The 12,492-nt window shown below is 37.9% G+C and overlaps 1 protein-coding gene across 1 annotated transcript in view; it reads right to left on the reverse strand.

Moving 5' to 3' along the window:
* The window catches only part of IMPG2 (interphotoreceptor matrix proteoglycan 2), a 164,628-nt gene that overhangs the window by 91,786 nt on the left and 60,350 nt on the right, over nucleotides 1–12,492 (reverse strand). Inside the window, exons 12-15 of the mRNA XM_044919217.1 lie at nucleotides 5,801–6,104; nucleotides 3,531–4,819; nucleotides 2,704–2,923; nucleotides 526–736 (exon numbers count right to left, since the gene is read on the reverse strand). Coding sequence (XP_044775152.1) covers nucleotides 526–736; nucleotides 2,704–2,923; nucleotides 3,531–4,819; nucleotides 5,801–6,104 — 2,024 coding nt within the window. The remainder of the gene's footprint in view (nucleotides 1–525; nucleotides 737–2,703; nucleotides 2,924–3,530; nucleotides 4,820–5,800; nucleotides 6,105–12,492) is intronic.

A 12,492-nucleotide genomic window follows, 5' to 3' on the forward strand; every position in this document is an offset into this window, starting at 1 on the left:
TGGAGTTTCTTTGGTTCTGCCTTGTTAAAAAATGGATCTTAGGTACTTAAAATATATTTGTCACAATTTCAAAGACTTTAAATACTTGCTTTTCTTTATTTTCGAACACTCAGTAGGACCAAGGGAAAGCCACAGGCATTAAGAACATATCCAAGTAGACAACAAAGTTTCAGTGTGAAGTATTACTCTTAGCCTAAACCTAATTTGAGCACCAATTGCCTTATCATCACCACTAAGAACCAACACAAAGATCTCCACCTACTCTAATTAAGACACATTTAAATAATGTTTTTCTTACAGCATCTTGAAAGTATAAAATAAAATAACCAATTGAACTGGATATAATTCAGCTCTATCAATTGACCCAGTCTTCACATGAGAACTAGATGGCATCCATCTATTGCCTAGATATAACTTCTATAATAAATTTTTCTGTGATTATCCTAAAGTCATAGGTGTAGACCCATCTTCTTCCGAGGAAGTATTTATAACATTGGGAAACCAAAATCTCTAACTACAACATACCTACAAATGGCCCCATGTCCAGGCATAATGTCACACTTTCCATCATTCAAGCAGAAGTCAGGCTGTAGGTCACAGAGACTCTGACAGGGTAGTTCTTCCACACTCAAGTACCCAGGGTAGCATCTGCACTCTGCTTCTCCACTCCAAGGGTTGACTAAACACTCAGAAAATTCATTGCATGCCTGAAACTTGCAGAGGTTGGCTTGATCACCTAAAACATAAAAACAAAACAAAACAAAAACCTAGAGAATCATACAAGAAAAGGCAAAACATAGGAATTGGGGTGCATGAAACCCCTCCAGAAACACTTCCCCCACCTTCAAAGTACCAAGGGACAGCCCCCTTCCTGAACCATAAAAAAAACCATCACCACTTGGATTGAAGAGCTTTTGTCAAATCTCTCTGAAACCCAGAGCCAAAGCATAAGACCCAATGACCTGGGTAAGCTTTTTCATTTAGGGAGCATTTAGACACTTTAAAACCCATGCCATGTAATCGTCAATCTAAATTCAACACAGTTTTCATGTACTATTCATTTGTACCAACCCTAACCTACTATAGGCTACCTCTGTTCTATACATGAAGGTAAATGCCTTATCCCACAGTGAGAACAAATAGGAGACAGAGCCCAGAGAACTGATAGGAGCCTCAGGAGTGGGTATAACCCAATCAGAGCAGCTAAGAACATGTGAGATTTGTGGAAGGCAATGTTAGAAAAATAAATCAGCCCTGTACCTCCTCAGGCTATTCCTAATAATATTTTGACTTCAGTAACTTTATTTTTCTTTGATTAGGTAAGAAAAAAATAAAAATTTTAAATAATTAGGATAATAACCAGTCAAAAATGATATAAGACATTGACCATGATGGGTCTTTCATCCCACTTGGTTCCACTATATGTTGTTCACTGGAGAATGGCAATCTGTGAATGGCAAATGATGACATAGATATGAAAGACAGATGAAATAGGTGGAAATAATCCACAGACTCATCTAGATGAAAAAGCATGATGTTCAGCCAAAAGGCTAAGGGGAGTTAAAAAAAAAAAAATAAAGAGTCTCTTTCCAGAGAATCTAATATGGTTTTGAGAATCACTGATTTCCTTGCTACTCTGGAGATTAAAGATACTTTGCACAAAGGCTTTAAGGCAAGAAAAGTTTCTTGAATCTGAGGAAGTAAAAACAAGCTAATCTGACTACAATATGATGAGCAAAGAAGTTAGTTTCATTGGATGACACTGGGGTGGGGGGGAGGAAATAGGGACCAGACCTTGTGGCTGTTGAACCAGGAAGCCAACTGAAGTATTTCAAGCAGGAAAGTGAAATAATCTGATGTTTTAGGCAGAGCACCCTGGCTGCTGTCTGGGAGAGGGGTAAGGGAGAGGTAGTAGGGAGACTGGTTCAAATGAGGGGTGATGAATGCTTGGCCTAGACTAGCAGCAGTGGAGAAAGAGAAGTACACAGATTTGAGATATATTTAGAATATTCAGAAGCAACATAAGTTTGGGGGTAATGGAAACAGGTATCAGAATGGACTTCCCAGGTTTCTGACTTACGTAGCTGAGTGGACATGGCTTTAATTTCTCAAGATGGTGAAGCTGACAGAAGGATTAGATTTAGTTAAAAGAGGGGGAGATATGGAAAACAAGAGCTCATTCTTAGATATCTTAAGTTTGATATATATAGGATACATCCAAATTGAGATCATCAAATACATAGTTAGATTTTGATTCTGGAGCTCAGAAGATCTGCATATAAAAAATGTGGAGAATTACTGACATTTACATAAGACTTACAATAATGGAAATGGGTAAAACAGATTAGGAAAATAATATAGAAGGAAAGAGAGTCCAAAATCATTTGGACTTGGCAACTTAAGAGATGCAGCCAGAGCAGATCCAGTGGATAAGTAAAAGAGAGAGCTAGAGCTAGACGGAATAGGTAGAAAAGGGAATGGGAGGTGCAAGATAATGCATGTGAACAACCCTTTTAAAAAGAGAATGATATTGATGTCCTATGAAGAGATCATTTAATAATTAGCAAGATGTGGAGATTTTGCCTGACATAGTACCCTTTTTCCTTCAAGTAACTAATTCACCTTGACTCAGTATAGAAGAAAATACACAAGAATATTCACTGGATTCCACTAAGAAACCATCATAGTATTCAATGCCATTACCTGATTCCACATCAAGGGAGTATTTATCAATAGCCAAGTTCATGGTCTGGTAGGCAGTGGTGCAAAAGTCTTCCAGAATCATGTATACAGCATTGTTGACATTAGGAGGGACAGACTTCACGAACTTCATTCGGCTGTTTACCACAATACTGCCATTTCTAAAGTTCAGGATTTCTAAATTCTGGAATCCTGTGAGATTTGACTGGAGATAGGGAACCAGCTACAATAATGAAAAGTAGTCAGTTTATTTACAAGGTTTTGCATTTTGTTCAAAATATACCAACCCCCACCCAAAAAAACCAAGGATGAGCCCCTCCCCCATTTTTCCAAACTGTATTCTATTTACATTATTTAAACTGTTCATCAATAAAAGTATAAATTTTGAATTATTTGAGAGTCAAGAGATTTTCATGGTGATATTTAGGAACCCATGGAACTCAGACAGTTTTAGATAGCCAGGGAGTTTATTCTCTCTGTTTCACTAAAGAATCACAACAGTGAAGGTATCATAAGTACCTACCAAAAAACTGGTCTCACAGTAACATGTGAAAAGAAATTTTAAACTTGTTTCAGTCCCATAATTGATGGAATACAATCTTCAGTATCTAAGTTAGTACATCACCCTCAGGCCATATTTGTGTTTTCCATTTCTTGTATCTATCTGTCTTATTGTTTTCCTACCAAAGCTAGGCCATGACACTATTTGTAAATGAAATGTCCACAACAGACCACATTTTCATTGGCTCAGATCTTACGTGTTTAGGGGAAAGAGGGTTAGTTCATACATGATTATTCACTAATGCCCATGTTTCACTTCTAGTGCTTACCAGTTCCAAAAATCTTTGTTCCAGTGCTTTATATTCCAAAGAGTTTTTATTAAACAGATCTTCTGAAAACAGCATGTTTGTCACTCGGAGGCTGAAGAAAACCAACAAAGCTCCTGCAGTCTGGGTATGACTCAAGTCACCTCCTTCTGTGGGCTGCACCACAATAGCCCTCTCTGTGGAGTGAACATTTGTAGACATTTCCACATAACTACCAACCTTGCCATTTTCCTCCGGGATTAGCTCAGGCTGATTGAAATCTGTGCCTATCCAGTCCAGTTCTAATGAAATATCCTGAACACCCATAATTACTTCATCCTCTAGCAGGGTGGAGCTTGTGGTTGGAGACAATTTGGTAGACTGTGTCATGGAAGATTTCAACCAGAGCTTGTCAGTACTCTGTGGTGTACTTGCCAATGTGTCTCTAGACAATTTCCCTAGGGAAGAAGTTCCTGCCCAAAATACCTCTGATTCTGGCAATATGGTCCCCAAATGTTGCATATCTGGCTTCATTACTGAAACCTCGTTGTCAAACCATTCATGGTTGGATGACTCTGTAGTTTGTTCCATATCCTCCTTTAGAAATGGTAGCTCTGGTTTATCAGTAGAAGCAGAGATTGCTATAGGTGTCAGTAGAAGAGGTGCATTGGTAACTGAGTAATAATCTATGTCAGGTACCTCTGATATTTCCTTGGAGAGAATGAGAGATGCAGATTGAGTTGTGGTCTCTGCAAAGATGGGCATAGTAGGTCCACCAATGAGCTCTTCCTCTGCAAACTTTGTGGATCTATCAAAATGCCCATACTTTAAATAGTCAATACTTTGCCCTGTAGAATCTATTTTGTCATCTATAACTAATTTCTCATCTATACCCTCAGTTGGCGAAAGCGACTCCTGATCTTCAAGCCATGACTTAGACAGTGGTTCAGAACTCTTCTCTAATGAAGTCTCACTCCATGGCCAAGTAATCTGATCTACCTTTTGCCCAGACCCTGAACCTAAACCACTCTCATATATAAACTCTTTTTCTATGGATGTGTCTGGCATCAAAGTGTTCACTTCTAATTGGTCTTTGACTTTGGAGGCCAAAGAGTCCAAGCCAGAAGGTATAGTTACTTCTTTAGCAAGAAGATCTACAGTGACAGATGAGGTCAGATATGGTGAGGATGTCAAAGACACTCCAGAGTCTTCCACAGATGGTATTGTTTCCTTTGGCACCGGGTGAGTGAATGGACTTGAAGGCAATTGATGAACAGAAAGAAAATCTTCTGACCCTTCAACTTTGATTAATCCTAAAAATAAAGTTTTCCATTAATTAATCTACAGAGTTGTCAAAATGTATTCCCAGTCCTCCTAATAAAGCCAGCTACTTACGTTTTTTCTCATTAAGTTAGGAGATACAGTTGCTGATTTTTACTCTGATAAATTAGCAAGCAAGAACTCATTATGTTTTTGTGATATGGTACAACCACTCATGAATATACCCCTCTTCCCTGAGGATAATAAGATCTCAGCTATTGAACTAATTCATCTTCAAACAGTTGATTTTTTTATTCCATGGAAATAAAGAACTGTTGGTAACCATATTGACATCAAAGACTGAATCTAGTGGAAACTAAGGGAGGAAATTTTGTCTTTTAATTCCCATTTCCTAATTATGTTTATTGCCCATCATCCTCCAAATTCACCCAATGTTTAAAATCTTGGACTCATTATTTATATCTTTGTTCAACTTCCTCTTTCATTATATACTCCATTCATAAGTCACATTGACTTTTCCTTTCCTCCACAACATCTAAATCATCTACTTGATTTTCATTTCTTAATCTCTGCTGTAGCTACCCTAGTTCAGCTCTCCCTTTCTCAAGCCTAACGCAAGCTAAAATCTCTATACTTGGCCCCCACAATCAATCCTATTAAAAGCTACTATAATAATCTTCTTTGATGTTGTTTATCACTATAATATTCAAGTTAATAAAGTAGTTCTTCAATAGTAATTTAATTACGTATTCTTTAATAGGATGTTCAAAATATCTATTAATTGATCCCCATCCCAGCCCACCAAGTTCATTTCTTATTATTTACCTATTTGGAATCTCCATTCCCACCAATCAAATCTGACCATTCCCTCTCTCACATGGCTTTCTCAAGACATTTCCTCCTAATAGATGCTACCATGCTTTTCTATTAACCCTAGTCTCTTTCTCTCTTCAAAACCCTGTCATCTGATACAATAAAGTAAAAAAGTATGAAAAGTAATTAGAATCCCTTACCATCTTCTAGTATGTGAGATCCAGAAGTCTTTTCCTTAGAAACCACAGGCAAGCCAGTCTGAAGCACTGCTGGGGTGACAGAATGAAGAGTCAAGCTGCTAACGTCTAAAACCTCTGGGGAAGAACTGAGGCCCACCTTCGAGGGAAAGGCTAATTTGAGTGTAGACACTAAATCACCCAGAGGGCTTTCTGACCAGAGTTCCCTGCCAGTGGTTGAGGGAGGACCAGAGCTGAAATCAAGTGGTGAAATACTGCTGGTGGTAGATTCATCTGCTGAGGGCCATTCAGCTTGAACGGTATTATCCTGGGGGGAAAAAAAGGCTAAATCATATCATACATAAAAGAAACACATAAAAAATGATTTCAAATATCACCTATGTATACACATTCCTGGATTTTCTAGGGACACAGAGACAATGTAATATTGGTGGGGAGGAGGGTGGGAACATGGGCTCTAGAATCAAACGGAGCTCTCATCAAAACCCTATTCAACCCATATACTAGATTAAAAATCTAGAGAAAAGTCATGTACCTCTTGAATCACATCTGTAAATTGGGGAGAGATGAGATAATATATTCAAAAGATTCTCTGTGGGAAAAAACTTACCTTGTTTTAGACAGTCCCTTATTCTGTCTTATTAGCTTAAATACTCTAAATACATAATTACTAATATCTATAATTTGATGTCAAAGACCTAAGCACATTGCCCCAGCAGGAAAGAACAATTAGCAATTTTATTAATCATTCTGAAAGGTATTTAAGTACTTAAGGTTTTTCCTTTTGGTAAGAAATGTCACCACATCAAAATGTGGTCTGGCTACCTCAAAGGAATAGCAACATCTATGAAATGGCATCACACTTACAAAATACAATTTTCTCTTTCTAGTGACTTTTTACTAATATAGTAATATAGTACTAATCCTACCTTAAAATTTAACTTCAGGAATAGAAAAGTAGACAGAAACACAATCCTTGAACATGCTAATTATTTAATCATATGAAGACAAGTCTACACAAAAAAGTTTAGTGGTGATCCTAATAGGTAAAATGGCCATGGAATTTGGTCAGAGTTTATATACTTCAATCTATGTTGAGTTATAAGTAACAAAAAATAAAAAGTGCCATATGTACACAAAAACAGACACATAGATTAATGGAACAGAATAGAGAGCCCAGAAATGGACCCTCAACTCTATGGTCAACTCATCTTTGACAAAGCAGGAAAGAATGTCCAATGGAACAAAGACAGTCTCTTCAACAAATGGTGTTGGGAAAACTGGATAGCCACATGCAGAAGAATGAAACTGGACCATTTCCTTACACCACACACAAAAATAGACTCCAAATGGTTGAAAGACCTCAATGTGAGACAGGAGTCCATCAAAATCCTAAAGGAGAACACAGGCAGCAACCTCTTTGACCTCAGCCGAAGCAACTTCTTCCTAGAAACATCGCCAAAGGCAAGGGAGGCAAGGGCAAAAATGAACTATTGGGACTTCATCAAGATAAAAAGCTTTTGCAAAGCAAAGGAAACAGTCAACAAAACCAAAAGACAACCGACAGATTGGGAGAAGATATTTGCAAATGACATATCAGATAAAGGGCTAGTATCCAAAATCTATAAAGAACTCATCAAACTCAACACCCAAAGAACAAAGAATCCAATCAAGAAATGGGCAGAAGACATGAACAGACATTTTTCCAAAGAAGACATCCAAATGGCCAACAGACACATGAAAAAGTGCTCAATATCGCTCGGCATCAGGGAAATCCAAATCAAAACCTCAATGAGATACCACCTCACACCAGTCAGAATGGCTAAAATTAACAAGTCAGGAAATGACAGATGTTGGCAGGGATGCGGAGAAAGGGGAACCCTCCTACACTGTTGGTGGGAATGCAAGCTGGTGCAGCCACTCTGGAAAACTGTATGGAGGTTCCTCAAAAAGTTGAAAATAGAGCTACCATATGATCCAGCAATTGCACTACTGGGTATTTACCCCAAAGATACAAAAGTAGGGATCCGAAGGGGTACGTGCACCCCGATGTTTATAGCAGCAATGTCTACAATAGCCAAACTGTGGAAAGAGCCAAGATGTCCATCAACAGATGAATGGATAAAGAAGATGTGGTATATATATACAATGGAATATTATGCAGCCATCAAAAGGAATGAGATCTTGCCATTTGCAACGACGTGGATGGAACTGGAGGGTATTATGTTGAGTGAAATAAGTCAAACAGAGAAAGACATGTATCATATGATCTCACTGATATGAGGAATTCTTAATCTCAGGAAACAAACTGAGGGTTGCTGGAGTGGGGGGTGGGGTGGGAAGGATGGGGTGACTGGGTGATAGACACTGGGGAGGGTATGTGCTCTGGTAAGCACTGTGAATTGTGCAAGACTGTGGAATCTCAGATCTGTACCTCTGAAACAAATAATGCAATATATGTTAAGAAAAAAAAAAAAGAAGAAGAAGAAGGTAGCGGGAGGGGAAGAATGAAGCGGGGGAAATCGGAGGGGTAGACGAACCATGAGAGACGATGGACTCTGAAAAACAAACAGGGTTCTAGAGGGGAGGGGGGTGGGAGGATGGGTTAGCCTGGTGGTGGGTATTGAGGAGGGCACATTCTGCATGGAGCACTGGGTGTTGTGCACAAACAATGAATCATGGAACACTTCATCTAAAACTAATGATGTAATGTATGGGGATTAACATAAGAATAAAAATAAAATAAAATAAAAAAAAAGAAAAATGCAAAAAAAAAAAAAGTGCCATATGTGAAGAAGAAATTCATAAAATATTTCCTGGGTGAAAACTGAAAAAGGAAAATAGAAAAGAACAATCATTCTTTACCTTAATAGCATTAAAACCACATGGAAGCTTTTTAAAAACACCAATGTCCAAGCCTTACACCCCAGAGATCCTAACTTAATTGTTTGTGGGTAGGACCCAGACATGGTACTTTTAAAATACCCCCATAGAGGATACAGGTTGATCGTGTTCTGCCTATAGTATTACAGGCTGGGTTTCTAAAATACTTCTTTAGTTGTTGAATTGTTATATTTTCTGTTAGGTAGACCCTTTAAGAAATCTCCCGGTGTTGGGTCTAAGATGTCGACATAGGAAGATACTGAACACACCTCCTTCTACTGACACAACAAATCTACAGCTACATATGGAATAATTTCCTCTGAAAAAAATCTTAAAAACTAGATGAACAGCATCTCCACAACAAAAAATAAAAGAGCCACACTGATTTTGGTAGGAGAGGCAGAGATATGCTCTCACCAAAAACCCCACCCAAAGAGTTGCAATCCACAATCGGAATGAAATCTCAAAAACATGGAACTCTTCCCTGAGGAGCAAGGAGTTTGTGCCCCACATTAGGCACCCCAACCCTTGGGTCTGGCACCTGAGAGACCAGCCTCTAAAACATAAAACCATCAGGGATTATGTCCAGAACTGTAGGGAATGGAGAACCTGCCCTTAAAGGACTCACTTACAGACTCTTGCCCTAGGACCCAGTGCAAAAGCAGCAATATGTTTGTTCGTTTGTTTCGGAGAGAGTTTTTGATCTTTTTTTTAATTGAAGTATAGTTAACAAACAATATTATGTTAGTTTTAGGTGTAAAACATAGTGATTCTACAACTCTATACATTATGCTATGTTCACAAGTGTAGCTACCATATGTCACCATACAATGCTATTAAAATATCATTATCATTAACTATATTCCCTATACTGTACCTTTCATCCTTATTATTTATTCATTCCATAGCTGGAAGCCTTCCTTCTCTCTGATAACCACCTATAGCCCTACCATCCTCCCCTCTGATAGCTACCAGTTTGTTCTCTGTATTTATGGGTCTGTTTCTGTTTTTTTGTTGTTGTTGTTTATTTATTCATTTGCATGTGTGTGTATGTGTCCATTTAGATTCCACATAAAGGGAAATCACATGGTATTTGTCTTTCTCTGTCTGACTTACTTCACTTAGCATAATACCCTTTAGGTCCAACCATGTTGTTGCAAACGGCAAGATCTCACTCTTTTTATGGCTGAATAATATTCCACAGCATATATATACACCACATCTTTTTATTCATCTTTTGATGGACACTTAGGCTGCCTCCATATCTTGGCTATTGGAAATAATGCTTCTATAAACATGGGGGTGCATATATCTTTTTGAATTAGTGTTTTCATTTTCTTTGAGTAAATACCCAGTAGTGGATTTTATGGTATTAAAAGTGCCTAGATGATATGTGAAGGAGACACACTAACCCTAAAGCAAATGCCAAAAAGGAAGGAACTTGTTAGGGCTTTCTCTAAAGACAGAAGCACTGGCAGGTATAATTTTTGCAATTTCACTCTACCTTACCAATGCTGGTGCTGGTGAGTGCCATTTTGGCAATCTCCCCCTCCAACCTGCTAGCACATGTGGGGCTCTCATTCCACATCACAGCACATCACAGTCAGCCAGGCAAGCACCACCCCACACCCCATGCCACAGCCAAGCCATAGCCAGCCAGCCAAGTGTCACATCCTCCCCAACCCCCCATCCCTGCCAAAAATATATCTCAGACAGCCTGGGCAAGAATCCCACCCAACCACTCCCACTACAGCTCAGCCACACCACAGTCAGAGGGTGCACACAGCCCACACAGGGGAAACCCAGAGAGCACCTGGCTCTGGTGGCCAGAGGGGGATTGTGTTTCTGGCCCCCATGGGTCATCCCCTACATAAGACCACTCCAACAAGACTCATATAGGGGAGGTAGTTGTTTCATCTAATGCATAGAAACAAACACAAAGAATCAGATAAAATGAGGAGGTAGAGGAATATGTTCCAAATGAAAGAACAAGACAAAACCTCAGAAAAAGATCTTAATGAAATGAAGATAAGTAATCTACCTGATAAAGAGTTCAAGATAATATTCATAAAGATGCGGGCGCCTGGGTGGCTCAGTTGGTTAGGCGACTGCCTTCGGCTCAGGTCATGATCCTGGAGTCCCGGGATCGAGTCCCGCATCGGGCTCCCTGCTCAGCAGGGAGTCTGCTTCTCCCTCTGACCCTCCCCCTCTCATGCTCTCTCTATCTCATTCTCGCTCTCTCAAATAAATAAATAAAATCTTAAAAAAAAAAAAAAAAATATTCATAAAGATGCTTACCAAACTCAGAAGAATGGATGTGCACAGAAAGAACTTCAACAGAGACAAAACATAAGAAAGTACCAAACATAAGTCATAGAACTGAAAAATACAATAACTACACTGAAAAGTACATTACAGGAGTTCAGCAACAGCAAACTGGAAGAAGCAGAAAAACAGTTCAGCAAGATAGAAAACAAAGCAATGGAACTCACCCAAACAGAGCAACAAAAAGAAAAAATAATTTTAACAAGTGAAAATCCCTTAAAGGACCTATGGGACAATATCAAATGGAATAATATAAATATTATACAGGCCCCAGAAAGAAAAGAGAGAGAAAAAGAGGTAGAAAACTTATTTGAATAAATAATGGCTGAAAAATTCTCTACTCTAGGAAGGAAACAGACATTTAGGTCCAGGAAGCACAGAGAATTCCAAAAAAGATAAATCCAAAGAGCTCTACACCAAGACACACTATAATTGAAATGTCAAAAGATAAAGATAAAGAAAGACTCCTAAGTGCAGCATAAGAAAAAAGAACTTACTACATGGAAGGGAAACCCTATAAGGCTATCAACAGATATTTTAGCAGCAACTTCGCAAGCCAGAAAGTGGTAGCATGAAATTCTCAAAGTACTTTAAGGAAAGAATATTCACCCACAGTGAGATTATTATTCAGAACAGAGGTAAAGAAAAGAGTTCTCCAGATAAGCAAAAGCTAAAGGAGTTCATCACCACTAAACAGGTCTTACAAGAAATATTAAAGAGACTTCTTTTAGCTGAAAAGAAATGACACTGATTAATGTGACAAGAAACCATGCAAAAGTAAAAATCTCATAGGAAAAGTTAAACATATTATAAAAGTAATGGATTAATCACTTATAAAGCTAGGATAAGGGACAAAAGTAGTAAAATTAACTAAAACTACAATAATTAGTTAAAGGATACATAAAATAAAAAGATGTAAATGTGGCATCAAAAACATAAAACATGGGGAAGGTTAAAAATGTAGAGTGTTGAAAGTATTCAAATTTAAGTTGCTATCAACTTAAAATAGACTGTTTTTTATATATATGTTATTTATATAACATATATATATAACATTTATATATATATAGAATGATACATGTGAACCTCATAGTAATCACAAAGCAAAAATTTATACTAAGTACACAAAAGAAAATTAGAAAGGAATCTACTTGGCTATAAGTATAGTCAAAATAATTTGTTAATGAATACAATATAAAAAGAGGTAAACTGTAACATCAAAAACCAAAAGTGGGGAGGGGAGTAAAAGGATAGTTTTTGTATGCCATTGAAGTTAAGTTAATAGACTGTTATAACTCTAAGATGCTCTATGTAAGCCTCATGGTCACCACAAAGCAAAAACCTACAGTAGATACACAAAAGAAAAAGAAAAGAGAATCAAAGCATACACTATGGAAAACAATCAATTCACAGAGGAAAACACCAAGACAGAAACAAAGAAACAAGGGAATTACAAAAGGGCCAGAAAACAATAAGATGATAGAAAT

This window comes from Neomonachus schauinslandi, chromosome 1, assembly GCF_002201575.2.
Source record: "Neomonachus schauinslandi chromosome 1, ASM220157v2, whole genome shotgun sequence".
NCBI lineage: Eukaryota > Metazoa > Chordata > Mammalia > Carnivora > Phocidae > Neomonachus > Neomonachus schauinslandi.